This window comes from Camelus bactrianus, chromosome 18, assembly GCF_048773025.1.
Source record: "Camelus bactrianus isolate YW-2024 breed Bactrian camel chromosome 18, ASM4877302v1, whole genome shotgun sequence".
In the NCBI taxonomy this organism is placed as follows: Eukaryota; Metazoa; Chordata; class Mammalia; order Artiodactyla; family Camelidae; genus Camelus; species Camelus bactrianus.
Window position 1 is genome coordinate 1439097 of NC_133556.1, and position 14673 is coordinate 1453769.

Genomic DNA, 14673 nt, shown 5'->3' on the forward strand with positions numbered 1-14673 from the left:
CCCCACGGCCCTCCTGCCATCCTCCTCCACGCCCAGTGCACCTTGACCCCCAGGCAGACGAGCGCCGTGTAAAACTGACAGGGACGGCAGCAACACTGAGTCTCCCTCATCCTGCAGAAGAGCCTGCCCTTGCCTCTGGGTCAAAACGCAGAAACGCTCCAAGTCTGCTCCGAGGCAGGCAGGCTGCTTCCCGATGGCTGAAGCTGCACTGGGTGCTTAACACCCCCACTCCAGGCCCCTAGCTTGACAGTTCCCGGCAGGCCTGTCGGCGGGGGAGGGGCTGGGGCAGGGGACAGCCTCACGGATGGGCCTGAGGCGATATTCTGGGCCCCAGGGAGCAGGCGCTGGGACTCGCCACAAGGCCCCCCAGGGCCAGCCCGCCACCTTCCAGGTGCTCCTCAGGACGCCAACCAGGCAGGCGGACTCACCCTAGAGCCAAACTCCCCTCCCCACCCCACCCCCAGCCAGCGGGCCAGGGCACGTGGCCGCCCAGAGGAACAGGTGGCGGCGGTGGCGTCCCCACCCAGCCCGCATGCAGGGTGTCCTGCCCCATGTCCAAACCGCTGCTCCACACTGACCCACAGTCCACATTCGAGTCCCACTCCCTTTCCAGAACACAAGCAATGTGAGCGCAAGGACCGTGTGCCTTCGTCTGCCCTCCAGCCTCCTTCCTGGGCCAAGCACAGCGCTGCCATCACTCAGCCGCTCAAGCCCTCGCGGGGCCCACCACGCGCCGGCTGGGGCCTGGCTGACAGTCCCGTTACTGCAATGATGCTTAGTGAGCAGCTACCACTGTGGAAGCACTTCATGTAAATCCATTTAATCCTCACAACAGGACAAAGACGTGGCCATTCCTCACGGCGTAGGTGGACAGAGAAGTTAAGTAACCTGCCAGGGTCACACAGCCAGCAAATACGCATGGCAGGATTTGAAACCAGGCAGAGTGATTCTAGACACAGAATTTTAATCTTAACCAATTTCAAATTAAACTGTCAGAGGAAAGCTGCTCAGCTCGGGAACTGTCTCTTCAGGCTAAGTTCCTACATAAGCCAGTGCAGGAGAGAGATTTCTGCTCTGGTCCCATGAATGCCTCAGGCTGGCAATGAACTCTGGGGTGGGGCAGCCGGCGGGCACTCCAACCAGACTGGAAGTGACAGGAAGCGGTGACATGGTTTAAGCCAGGCAGACCAGAAATGAGGCACCAGAGTGTGACCCCGGGGAGGCCAAGGAGGGACGGGAGGACCCTGGGCCTGCAGCCAGGGGGCCTTGGTGCTGGCCCAAACTTGTGTGCAGCCCAGCAGCCTCCTTATTTAGCAAACCAGCTGGAACGCAGGACTGGAACACCCAGGGTCCCCCTCAGACAAAAGACACCTGCGGGGACCAGCTCACCTCCTTCTCCAGCTCCAGGTCGACCAGCGTCTCCTGTATCTTCTCCTGCCGCCCCAGCTTCCGCTGCAGCCCCTCCAGCTCCTCCCGGAGCAGCCCGTTGGTCTCTCGCAGCTCCCTGGCAGGGCCAGGAACAAAGTCACTTCCAATGGCCACGCACGCTGGGGGGCATCCGGGAGCCCCAGGACAGGGGTAGCACACCCGCGCCCCCTCCCCTCCCAGGCTCTCACCGCAGGCAGGCCGTCTCCTCCCGCAGCTGCCGCAGCTCCCTCTCCATCGTGGGCAGCCGCACCAGCTCCGACCGCATGTTCTTCACAATCGCGGCATCCTGCTCCTGCAGGGACAGCTTCTGCTCCAAGTCCTGATTGAGGCCAGGGGCGGAGAAGGGAGAGTCACAGACAACAAAGCACCCCAGGTCCACACCAACCTCTGGGCCCCGGCCCCCGCCTCTGGGCAGCCTGCCCTGGTTGCACAGGGTGTTTCTCTGTGCAGGCTTCTAGCCCCACAGTGCACCGTGCCCGTGGGGCAGGAGCCCAGCACACACCTGGCACGGGGACACACAGCAGAGGTGCCCTGAATAAACGCCCTCCCCTCTCGCACTGGCTTTGCTTGCTGCTTCCACGCACAGGTGATGCCTGAGTCACTCCACAGCGAGCACAGCCTTTCCTTTACAACATGTAGTCCCCGGGGGCTCCACTGTGACCACCCACAGAACAGGTGCGTGACCAGGACCAAATCAGGCAGTCATTCAACAAACACTAAGGAGCCCAGCTCTGTGCCAGCTTCTGGGTCGAGTAGTGGGGTCAGCGCAACACAGAAAACAGACGAGGTCTCCACAGGGAAGTGCACAGTCTGGCAGGAAAGACAGACATCAGGCCATGCAGGCAAGTCAATACTGAGAAGTGGGTGGAGGGCTGCAGACAGGAGGACGGGGCAGGGAAGACGTAGCAGGGTCGTGTGAAGTGGTGAAGGCCAGGGGAGGAGAGAGGGACAGAACAGCATGTAAAAGACCTGAGGCAAAAGAGAGCACAGGGGGTCCGAGAGCTGACAAGGAGCACAGCTGGAGACGGAGGAAGACAAGATGGACCCGGGGAGTCAACAAGGAGCCGGAGCACACGGGCAGGGACGCGCACTGTGGCTGTAGCTCTGAGGCAGTGGGCAGCCACCCCAGGGACCCAGAGTCCCCGTCCCCCTAGCTCTGCCCTCCTGGTGAAGCGGCATGGCCTCAACTGCAGAGTCGGGCCGCCCTGGCTGCAAGGCCCAGCCCGGCCATGCAACTGGCTGTGTGACATCAGGCAGGCTCCCCAGCCTCTCCAACCCTATCTCACAGCGGCCACTGGGACTTGAAGTTATATGTGTACTTTCCTCTCTGTGTATTTGATTTTGGTCTTCATTCAATAGACCATGAGCCTCCTGGAGCAGAAACACGCCTCTTACTGTGGCATCCCCAGCACCCAGCATGGGGCCGGGCACAAGGAGAAAACCAGCCGTGGGCCCCAGAGGCCGCCGAGCACACCCCCAGCTCAGAAACACCTGCAGGTGGCAGGAGGCCTGACACCGCCACTGCCACGTCCACCAGACATGGGCTGGGGACTGAAACGGAGCAACTCACCCTAATCCTCTGCTCCTGGTCCGCCCTCGCGTCTTGGCAGGCCTGGAGTTCCTGAACCTTCTGATTAGCTTCCTGCCACTTTCTATTAAGACAAAAGTACATCACATGCAGAAACAGGCATGTGGTGAAGCCAACACGCGCCCTCACCGTGCAGGCCCCGCAGCACGGACACACACTCACTCACATGTGCACGCGCACACCCCGCAGGGATGCCCCACGGCCAGGACTCCAGCCCTACTGGTGCCCTGGGGCCTGAGTCTCAGGGGCAGGTGGGCAGGTGCAGACAACCTGCTAGGTCCTCTCGAACCGCACACCCCACAGGTCTCATCCCTCCCACACCTGCTCACAACTGCAGCTTCTGCTAGCCCTGGGACAGCCAAAGCCAACGATGCTCTCACAACTCATGCCCTCACTCCACTGAGTGGCCAGAACCCTCCTAAGACGACACCTGCCGAGCGAGAGGCCACGTCCTCGGGAGTGCTGTGCTCCCCCCACGTCTCAGGCAGCTTCTCCCACACCTCCATGCCTCTGCCTGGAACGTCCTTTCCCACTCACGTCCCAGCACCGCCCCCAGGCATGTCCTACACAGCCTCTAAAACCCCGCTCAAACAGAACACCTTCTCCAGAAGCTCCACCCACGCAGACACCCACCCCCAGAGAAGGGAAGAAGTGACTATTCCCTCTTTCTGCTCCTGGAGCGCAGAAGACACCACTCCATCCTGGCACTTATCATCCCGGCTTCAGAGGCCTCGGCGTGTCCGCCAGCAGCCTGTGGATGCAGAGGGCAGCAGGCAAAGGGGTCTCGTAGACCCTCGGCGCTCCAGTGCATACAACACGCGTGGGCGCTGGGTGCTCCGGCCACAAAGGGCCCAGGAAAGCAAGTCTGGGTCTTCCACGTGGGTAACAACTGGACATCCGGCTCGGCACACGGCCCAGCAGGCATCAGGTGGACAGGGGCCAGGCTCTGCTGGCAAAGGCACAGAGAGTGCTTGTGAGGTGGGGGCCCCGCCTGACCCACACTCACTTGTGCTGCAGGTCCAGCTGCTCCTTCAGCTCCTGCTTCTCCGACTCCAGGCGCTTCACCTGCATCTCCTGGTTCATGACGCTCCACTGCAGCTCCGAGATCCTCCCCTTTAACGTGCTGATAGTCTGCAGGAGAACCCAGACAAGACCTGCTCACCAAGGCCTCTGGTACATGAATGGAGGTGAGCCCCTCACACAGAGATGAATGGGACCAGCTGTCCCCTCCCATCCCGCTCCTGAGGGCTTCTTTGGAGCACAAGAACAGGGCAGACCATACACCACCCCTCAACCCACCCAAGCCCTGCCTGGTGCTTCCCACCAGCAGACGAGAAGAGACGGGGTCATGGTGACAGACAGCCTCAGGGGCAGGAACACTGCCAGCCAAGACGGGCCTGGACCACACACCTGGCGGCCCTCAACGCCCCATCACCCTAGACCCGCGCAGTCCGGGGCGTGCTCTGCCCAGTTCTCCCTCCACACTGCTCTCGTCCTTCGGCCTGGGATCCCTTCTGCAACCACCCCAACCCCATGCCACCACTCCAGCTACGCAGAGATGCCATCTATGAACCAAGCCAGGCACCAAGTCAGAAGCGGGTCACTGAGGCTGTGCTCAGGACAACGCCTGGAGGGCTACACTGGGCAAAAAGTGCTGAAGGAGTGCCGCAGAGGCTGAGACGCCCCCAGGCCGGAGTGATCCTGAAGGAAAGCAGTGGGAGGCCTGCGGAGGCCGCCCAAGGGCAGGCCTCCAGGACGGTGCCTGCGGAACACACGGGGCAGAACCCTGCCCTTAGCTTGGACCGCACCCTCACCAGACAATCTTCTGGTGATCAGACTCCACGTGTGGCTTTCCTCGGGCAAGACAGCGCACCAGCCAAGCCGACAGAAAAAGCCAGCCGCTCAGGAGAGTCCCCTCGAGATAGTGAGTGAGCCAGACATCAACCCACGAGCCGAGAGCAAGGGAACAGACAGCCACACTTGCCACCATGAGTGACACCTGCGGGGAGCCCTCTGCAAACAGGGGGCCACCACACGCCCTCCCCAGTGCAACCCAGGGCAGACAAGGGGGTCTGTGTCCCACCCTCTTACCAAGCCACATGCCCCTTTGCAACAACTGTAACTATCAGTCTGGGAACAAAAAAAGAATGAAGGTACTAAAGCGACATTTAACAATGAACGTGGCCTTTGAGAACTCTTCCTGAATGAAATAATGCGCAACGCTGTGCTGAACGCAGGGGTCAGGCGGCCCGCCCCACGGAGGGCAAAGCTGGGGGGAAGCCAGGCCACCAGTAGGATGACCTCAGAGACCACGAGCACCTGAACCAGGCACCGTGAGAAAAGAGCGCAGCTGCAGGGCGGGGGCCACAACCCTAGACTCAGTGACCAGGGCAGCTTCTTCGAGGGGTGAAAAGCAAGAGGAGCAGCATCCGAGTCTCCTTGCAGCTGGCCACAGCCTCTGCCACGCTGGCCCTCTCGGCAGCTGCTCCCTGGTAAGGGTCCCCCTTGCTCTTCAGTGAACCTGTGCGGGACCCGCCCTCCCCGGGGGCCCTGCCTGCCTCCAGAACACAGCCCGGAACGGAGCCCAGGCAGGCGCACGCCACAGGCGGGAGGAGGGCTTGTCGTAGGCCAGCCACAGCTCCTCTCCTGCCAACGTTCACATCAGAAGGCAGATGTAGGAGTGACCTTAACACGCGCTCCAGCGTTCCTGGGGGGAAAAATGACCTGCAGCCTGCCCGAAGGCCTACCAAGGAGAGGAAGCCGGGCAGAGGCGGAATGCCAGGGACCCGGCTCCGCCCCTGCCTGGCAGCGTTTCACCCTCTTCCTTGCAGCACCTGTGGTCCTGAGCAGCGCAGCAAAGGGACAGGGAAGGTCAGAGGGGCCCAATTTCCACCAGCATCAGTCTCTGGGCTGTTTCTAAAATGTACGCAGCAGGGACTACGGTGCATCTACGCTGTGCCAGAGCTGCTATCAGACACTAACAGGCCTCGCTAACAGCCAAAGACATGCAAGCTCAGAGGCACCCACTCATGCCTCCTGGAGAAAAAAACTATTTTCAGAAAACAGCACTGCCCGTGACGGGTCGGGTCGCAGTGACACTAGCGCCTCCACGGCGGCGGCCGGCACACAGCAGCAGCGGGCGGCCCAGGCCAGGGGGCTGCCAGCGGCCTCACAGCCCCACTCCCAGCCGCCCGTCCCAGTGAGCAGGGCAACAAGCAAGAAGGCTGCAAGCGCGACGCCCTCCCCCACACACGCACCTGCATCAGGGTGCGGGCGCGTGGACCAGCCAGGCGTCAGAAGATGACAAAGAGCGGTTAGTCAGCCACTGACCAGGTTAGTCAAGTCCTAACACTCCTAATTACAAAGACCAAGAAAATGTTCACCTTACTAACTGAAAACCACAGGAGGGAAAGTTAATACTTTCACGACGACCACAACTATGCAGAAAGGGAGCGGAGTCAGACAGCGAGATGCTCCCGGAGCTGCAGCGGCGGCCGCGGGGCGCACTCGCCCTTCTCCCTGGAAAAACAGCCGGTGGGGAGAGGGCGGCACCCCGGGCAGAGCCACAGCCCTCACCTCGCCGGCCTCGGCCAGGCCGTCCTCCTTCTCCCGCAGCCTCCTGCCGGCCGCGTCCAGGCTCTGCTGGCACAGCCTGTGGCGCTCCAGCTGCGCCTTCATCTCCTCCTCCGCCTCCGCCTCCCGCTCCTGCAGCTGCCGGATGCGCGTCAGGAGCTCCTGGTTGCGGTCCACCTCGCGCTGCAGAGAAGCATGGGCCTGGTGAGAGGGAGTTGGGACAGGGAGACCGCACCCCACTCCTCCCTCAGGACAGGGCTGAGGCCCGGAGAAGAGCCACCGAGGAAGCAGCAGCCAAGTCCACGCTGACCCAGGGCTGGGACCCACTCCGAGGGGAGCGCTCGGCCGCAGCAGCACACGGCTGGGTGTCACCCTGCCCCCCGCCTGGAGGGTACTTGGCATGCTTCACCCCCACTGTCACTGACCAGGCTCACAGTGACCATCTGCAGGGAGGAGACGGAGCACAGAAACCTCACTCAGACTTCACTTTGGAAAGAAACCTCTAGGGCTGGCAGCACCGGCAGCTCTCTGACTGCACACAGCTACGTCACAGTGAGCAGACAACCGGGTGGGGACGGGGGGCATGGACGTGAGCCTGCACCCAGGAACACTTGACCCCGGGCCTGCATCTCCCACAGACCCTCAGGGCCACCCTGCACTGGTACTCTCGGGGGCTCATGGCTCGTGCTAGTGAGGAAGGCACAGACTCAGACTCCTCGCTCCGATGATCCCTGGGGCCCAAAGGGCCAACTGCTGGCCACTGAGAAGATTACCCTCCGCCCAAGAAGCAAAGGGACCACAACGTGGGAGCCAGAGCCCCCAGGGCACAGGCAGCAAGTCCTGGTTACATGGAGCCTGACTCTACTGACCTCCCACACAAGCTCCCACCAAGGACTGCCAGGCACTCCCACATTCAGAGCCAGGGCTTACATCTGAGCCCTCCGAGCCCAGCACCAAGGAGGGGCTTAGCAAGAGCACAGACAGGGCCCAGGCCTCCTCAAGGAAGCCAGTCTAGGACCGAAAGGGATCCGAGGGGAGACGAGCTGCAAGTACAGCTCCCGACGACCAGCAGGCCTCGCAGGCAGGGGCCCGCCCCAGGGCAGGGCCGCCTAGCACACCACAGGCAGGGGCGGGGGCGTCTCTACTCGGGCTGCCGGTCCCTAGTGCACATGGGGTGGTCCAGGCAGGTCCCCAGGCCTTGGACACCAAAGTCTCACCACCTACCAGGTACCCCCAGGCAGGAGAGCCAAATTTCCCACCCGCCTGTCCTCTCCAAGCATGACCAAACTGGCGGTCCCCGGAAAACCACTGCAGATTCCTGAGACTCAAAAGGACACTTCGCAAACCCCGGCTCAGGTGACTCGGGAGCCATCCCCAGCCGGGTGGGTGGGCGGGAGGCCCACGTGCACCCAGCGAGGGCCCAGGACTAAGCCTGGGCAGCCCTGCGCCCCTGGGCCTCCCCAGAAAAGACTGCCAGTGACCCTCACTCCAGCGTCTTCTGAGCACTGGTAAGGTCCACAGCCTGTGCTAGATACCGACGTCCAGAGCAGTCAGGACACCTGTCCCCAAGGGACTCACGGCCCACAGAAACGCCAATAGCTCCACACTCCAGCCTTCTCCCCAAGAGCCAGGGAAGGGCCAACACCACAGTTCCTACAGGCCGATGGCCCTGGTGCCACCTCCCCACCCCTAACAAGGGCACGTCAGTACTTGCAAGATTCCCCTGGCCTCTCCCCTTCCCCCTTCCCCCCGGTTCCCCAAGGACCGGTCCTTCCTAGAACAACCCAGTACATCAGCAAAAGCCCCACCTCACAGAGAAACACCACCGGGAGCAGCACCAGGGCCAAGGCGGGGGCAGCGGTACCCCACCTGCAGGCCGGGTCTCTGAGCTGCTGGGCCCACACAACGCACCACAGCCAGGAACCTGCACGCCGGGTTTAAACACACCTAATTAGCATCGCACCCTGGAAGACATCAGCTGTTTTTACAGGGACTAGGAAACTGCATGGATACGCCACGTAAGGCAAGAGTGGGGCCAGACAGCCATCCCCAGGGAAAGCACAGAGGCCAGAGGCCTTCTGGCCCAGTGCTCTGCCTGAACCTTGGCAGCGTTTCCACAACTCATCAGCACTTATTGGAGAACCCTGGCAAAGTGAGATTAATCAAAGCAAAGGAAGCATGAAATTTATGAACTAGGTAAAAACCAAGCATCTCCCCTGAGCTACAGGGGGCGGTGCTTTGCCAGCCTGCCCTGCGCAAGCCAAGGGCAACAGGAAGCAGCCCCGAGACCAGCACTCTTTGTTCCGAGGCCCTGTAACCATCTGAGCAAGACCCAGCCTGGACCTGAGCCCCTTATGCAACCCGGTGACTCTCCAACCTGCTAACCTCAGGCCACCCAGCCTTTCTGCAGGATCTGCACCCCAGTGCTTGCAGAAAGACAGAGAAACCAGGCAGTCAGTGGAGAAGGATGCCCATGAGCACCACACTGGGCAGGCAGGGCAGCCAGCCCTTGGTGCTGCCCTCTTTGGGGACACAGGGCACACCTGCGGCCTGACCCACCTCATCAGGCGGCCTGAGAGGCAAGCCCCAGAAACCTGGCGGAAGAGCACGCGGGCTTCCAGCTGGCGGGGCTCTGATTCCCCGCAGCCCGGCCGGCGCCACCACCACCTCTGGGCTCCGGGGCTGCCCCGACCCACCTCGTAGCTCCTGGCACTCGTGCTGGCAGCCCGCTCCAACTCCACTCGAGCCCGCTTGTGACTCAGCTCCATCTGCATCTTCTCCCGCTCCACCTGGATGAGGTGAGACTTGGACCGGATCTGCTCCGCTCGCTCCTCCAACTGGCCAGGAACACGCAGAGGAAAGACAGGTCCTCAGTGGCTGCGTCACACAGGCGAGGGCCCCTTTGCACTCTCTCACTGAGCACCTGCCCCCAGCAAGGCCCTCTCTCAGCCCCGGGGGAGAAGGCAGAACACCGGGCCTCGGGGAGGACATGGGTGCGGAGGCAGCAAGCCAAGAGAAGGTGACAAAGAAGGAAGAGAAGGGTGTGCTTTCAGATGACAGCATGTGGGCTTCTCTCAGAAAAGAGGAGGTTCGTTTCCTACGCTGTGTACCAAACTACCACAAATTCAGCAGCTTAAACGCCCGTGTACCGGCTGTCGGTCCCATGGGTCAGAGGCCGGGCATGCACAGCCAGCTCCTCTGATCAGGGTCTCAACAGGCTGGCACCCCTGCAGTCGGCAGGCCGTGTTCTCAGGAGCCTCTTCCACACTCACGCTTCCCTGCTGGCTGTCGAGCTGCACCACCATCGGCTCCCAGGGGCCACCCACATTCCCTGCCATGGGGCCTCTCCGCCTCCAAAGCCAACAGGGGAGACTCCGTGCGAGCGGAGCCCCTCTCCCGCTGGGCACCTCTGACTTCTCTGTCTGATCTCTGCACCCACCTGACTGGCTCAGGCCCACACAGGTGTCCTCCCTACCTGAAAGTCAACTGATCCGAGATATTAATTCTGTCTGCAGAACTCCACTGCCACAACACCTAGCTAGTGTTTGAATAAATGGGAGAAAGTGCAGTCCACCGGGGGCTGGCAATTTGGGGCCCATCTCAGAAGGCAGGTAAATAGGGGGAACTCAAGCCCTGAAGGGCCTCGGAAGACACAGCGAGCAGTTTCACGGAATCACTGACTGCAGTGGCCTCTCCCTCAGGTGGGCTAGAGCCCCACCACGCCTGCCCAGCCCAGCACCTCCTGGGCGCGTAACAGAAATGCAAAATCTCAGGCTGCACCACCCGGATACCTAACCAGAATCTTCATTTTAAACATATTAGGCGCACTCTCTAAGCACTGGGCTGTACCTACCCTGTAACACTTTTTTAAACCAAAGTTGCCAACTTCACATTTTGTCAGTGAGCAAGAACTCAAAAGAAAAAAAAAAAGAAAAAACTACAATCTATTTCCACCCCAATACCGTGTTTTAACACCAAAACCAAAACCAAACATAAAAGACCTAATTTCATAAAAAAGAACAGTCCTTGCCCAAGAGGGGCAGTGAGCAACTTAACCCACTAACAAACTACAGAAATTCAATTATTCAGCGTGCACACACATACAGACACCCCAGCCTTTGTTTTACGGAACGTGGCCTGGGCTCGTGGGAGCTCTCAGAGCGACAGGAAAGCACCGGCTCATCTGACACACAGCATCACAGCAGGAAGGCTGACAGGACAGGAGGGGCGCAGGCAGAGAAGCCAGGAATCACCTGATGCAGGGAGGGCCAGGGCAAGGCTCAGACACCACCTCCCTCCCCGTGAGGACCCACGATCCCTGCCACGACCAGCACAGACCCCAGGACTCTTCGGAACCTGGAGACCTTCAGGAGACCTGAGCCTTTACAACTGTGTCTTATGTAAGCATTGCTGAGAACTTGGAATAAATTTAGTGAAATGAGACCATAATCAGAGTAAAACTGTAAAAACACCCCATGACAGAGTGCAGCCAAGATCCACAAATGGCCCCCGTGGTCTGAGACCATTACTACCCAGTCCTTCACTCACTGCCCTGCCTTTCCTGCCAGGCTGACCAAGAACCTGTGTTTAAAGCACAGCCTTCCCCAGAGTTACACCAGCAAGGGGGCCAGCGGCTGGCTGGACAGTTCAGTGGTCACACGCCCGGCGGTGTGGGATTTCTTCCTCAGTTAAATGAATAAGCTGACTTTCCCACCCCGTCTTCAGTGCCCGTGAGCTCATTAGTGTGAGCGCAGTGCTGAACTCCAGACCCACTCTGGAGGCACTGCTGTCACTTTAGGCTTCTGAGCCAGGACGGTTCAGGGCCGGACCATGACCTCCAGCTAGCCACCAAAACTATGACTACCCATGCTGGACATGCGGGAGGTGGCCAGCTGGCCTTCAGGCAGAGAAGACACCGACCTGCCTCAGCTATATGGAATGTGAACCCGCCCTGCCTAGGGGCAGGCGTCCCGACGCACACCGCTCACCTGCATGCTCTGCTGGTACTGCGTCTGCAGAGAGCCCTGGGCAGAAGTGGAGACATCCAGTCCCGATCCTCCCTCCACTCGCTGAGAAATGAAGTTGTTCAAAGACCTCAGGGTGGACAGGACGGTGGTGTTTTCCCCCAGGTCTTCCATGGCCACTTCCTTTCTAGAGGCAAACAAGGGAAGGGTCACGGGGAGCCTTTCCAGGCACTATCAGCTCTGCCAGCCACCCGGTCAGGGGGTGCCTTCGGGCAGCCCCTTCCCCCAGTGCTCTCTCAGAGCCCATAAAATATTCCAGCATCCAGAGTGGCCACTTTCTTCGGGGTTAACTGAGAGCCCATATTGCCAATTTCTCAGAGAAGAAATTGAGGCATAAAAGGACAACATGCCACCAAGCTGCTGACTTATCAGACACCAGCAGGACAGACAGACGGCTCCCAAGACGAGGCGTCCAGCAGTCAGGTGGGACGTCTCCCTCAGAAGCACTCACAAAAAGCCTAGCTTCTGGGAGTCAGAAACGAAGCACACGACAGGGGCAGCAAGCATGACGACCAGAGCAGTGCTAACCACAGGTTAACAGCGACATGAATTAACTGTCACTACTGTGTTCAGCCACGTACCAAAAAGAAAGGTATCTGACATCTACTGAGCACCAAGACTTCCTGAGCCTCAGTTCCCTCGTCTGTAAACTGAGGATCACAAAACTCACTTTGCAAAGTTGAGAGGGCAACTGGGTCCAAAAGAAGTCTCCCCACGGCAGACGGACCAATGCTGCCAGTCCGACTCCCACTCTGCTTGTAACTTTACGTATGACGCTGCAACCTTCAAAACAAACAGGAGAATTGGGTCTTTTTACACATTTTAGAGACAATATAAAACAAGGCCTCAAAAGTTACAGACCTGAGATCGGAACCTGGTCTGTCTGGCTCTGAAGGTCGAGTGTGCTCCACAGACCTGGGGACGAAGGGCCAAGGACAAGCAGCAGCAAAGAGCCTGCGCCCCCATCTGGGCTTGTCTTGGCCTCGCACCAGGCTGTCTCCCAGCCGGGACGTGTGCAAGCGTCCCAGGCACAGTTAGTAACCAAAGTTGTGAATTTCTACAGGTGTTTTTCCCCTGAGAAAAGCAGCCAGCTCTCACCGATTTCCCTTAAGTATTAGACTGGAAACACTGCTCCCCACCCCAAAAAAACGGTGAAGAATCTTGGTTTGAGTCTGCATTTTCCGTTTAACAAGAACCCTGGCCTTGTGCATGCAGAGCCCTCGCCTTCTGCAAGCCACCATTTCCACCCCTGCACAACACAGCTGCCCTCTCCACCTCCCCATCATCCTGCACATGGAAAGCAGACTGGAAGGGAGAACAGGGAGGTGCAGGCACTCAGAGCTGTGAGCCTGGCAGACAGATACAGGCCCACCCGGGGCGAGGCAGCAGCTCTGCTCTGTAAGGCAAGTCCTTCCATCTGCCGAGATGAGACCAGGACCATGCTCTCCATCCCACGGGAAATTTAGCCTGTACACCCTCTTCTCAAGGGTATATGCCATCCCCGGTGAGAACCGATGCATGTTATACACCAGAATGAAAAGAACAGATTTGCACCTGCCTGGAACTAAGCCGCTGTAAGCGATAAGGCGGCAGCTCAAACTCCATCCTCCTTTATCCAAGAGACTCAAGTCTTCCAGCTGTCTAACCATGGAATCTGAACTGCTCTCAACGGAACCCCAGAGCTGGGAGTCCAGAGCACAGTCCCCTCAACCGCCCTTCCCGTTCCTGGCAAAAGGACGGATGCGGGAACCGACAGAAATGACAAAGATGCCCACCACCTCGCAACACCACTTCCCAGCGTCACGGGCTCTTATGCCAGCCTGGTCGTTCATCACCCCTGTGTCTGCTTTCTCCAAACTTACACTAGATGTGAAATGCAAGTGCCCATCCTATCAGCCGCCAGCAGTGCGGCTCTGCGAGAGTCACTGCCCATCTTCCCACTGGTTTCCCAACTACTACACTGTTCAAGTCAAGAGGTGCAGGTGACAGCACTGTCAACTCGGAAGGGCGGGACCGGTGGGGGGCGTCTCGGGAGCCGCCGGCTTCCCGGAGACCCGGCGGGTCCGCCCCGACCCGCTCTCGCCCCTCGAGACCCTGGCCCTTCCCAGCTCCTGCTCGGAGAGCACGGGACGCGCCCTGGCTCGGAAGGACGGAGACGGAGCGAAAGGGCGCGCTGGCAGAGACCCCGGCCCCGGTGAGGGCGCGGATCCGCGCCCCAGGGACGAGGCGGCCCGAGGGGGCGGCGCCCGCACGGAGCCACAGCCTCGTCCCCGTCCCACCCGCGCCGGCTCGGCTCGGCACGCGCCCCGGCTCAGCCGGCCCGGCCCGGCTCCTGCCCGGGACCCCGTCCGCTCACCTCGCCGCCTCAGCCGGGTTGCATCCGCCTCAGCCGGGTTGCATGCGCCGCAGCCGCTCAGATCTCCCTCTTCTCCTCCGGCGCCCTCGTATCGCGAGACGTCAGGTTGCGCTCTCGCGAGACCTGGGCGGTACCGATCGTAAGCCTCCGAGTCTGCGCGCCAGCAGTCCTGGGGGCTCCGCGTCTGTCCTGGAGCCAGCCACCCTCGAGCCTCCCATTCGGAGAGGACCGTAACCAAAGGCCGGCCCGCGGGGCTATCGGGCGCCCGCGGCCCCCGGGTCGGGTTTCCCCTAGGGCTCCTGCCTCGCACCGTATTGTGTGGAGTAGCACCGCCCAACTGTGGCCTCATAGGGCCAAACTTCTCTTGCACGCCTATTCCCGCCCTTGCCACTACCAGTATTTGCTTGAATGAATGCTTTTTTCTCCGGGCCCTCTTTTAAAAAAGCAAAGTACTGTGCTGCTAAGCTATCCTCCCAGTGCCCTGTGAGCTGTCGGGGCCTCGGTCTGGGTCCCCGTTGTCCGTGGCGCGACGGCCAGCCGCCAAGTTCGCCCGCAGCGCCCCCGTGCAGTGCCGGGTCCCGCTGGTCCCCGCTCCTCCCCGCACCCCCGCCTCGGGCTAAGCGCTCCAGGGACTGCACCGAAGTCCCCTCTTCCAGAGAGGACACCAGTCCGTCTGCCCGGAACAGACGGCAGAGGAGGGGGAG

General features: G+C 60.5%; 1 protein-coding gene across 2 annotated transcripts in view; it reads right to left on the bottom strand.

Annotated features, from left to right (window-relative positions):
- The window catches only part of MAD1L1 (mitotic arrest deficient 1 like 1), a 271713-nt gene extending 257600 nt beyond the window's left edge, over positions 1–14113 (bottom strand). The window contains exons 1-9 of one of the 2 annotated variants that reach the window (XM_010966461.3): positions 13970–14113; positions 12284–12396; positions 11578–11740; positions 9286–9426; positions 6593–6772; positions 4023–4147; positions 2999–3080; positions 1617–1747; positions 1390–1504 (exon numbers count right to left, since the gene is read on the bottom strand). In XM_010966461.3, coding sequence (XP_010964763.2) covers positions 1390–1504; positions 1617–1747; positions 2999–3080; positions 4023–4147; positions 6593–6772; positions 9286–9426; positions 11578–11727 — 924 coding nt within the window. In that variant the 5' untranslated portion in view covers positions 11728–11740; positions 12284–12396; positions 13970–14113. The remainder of the gene's footprint in view (positions 1–1389; positions 1505–1616; positions 1748–2998; positions 3081–4022; positions 4148–6592; positions 6773–9285; positions 9427–11577; positions 11741–12283; positions 12397–13969) is intronic. The other variant, XM_045504459.2, reaches the window with a different exon arrangement.
- Positions 14114–14673: the final 560 nt, after the last annotated feature.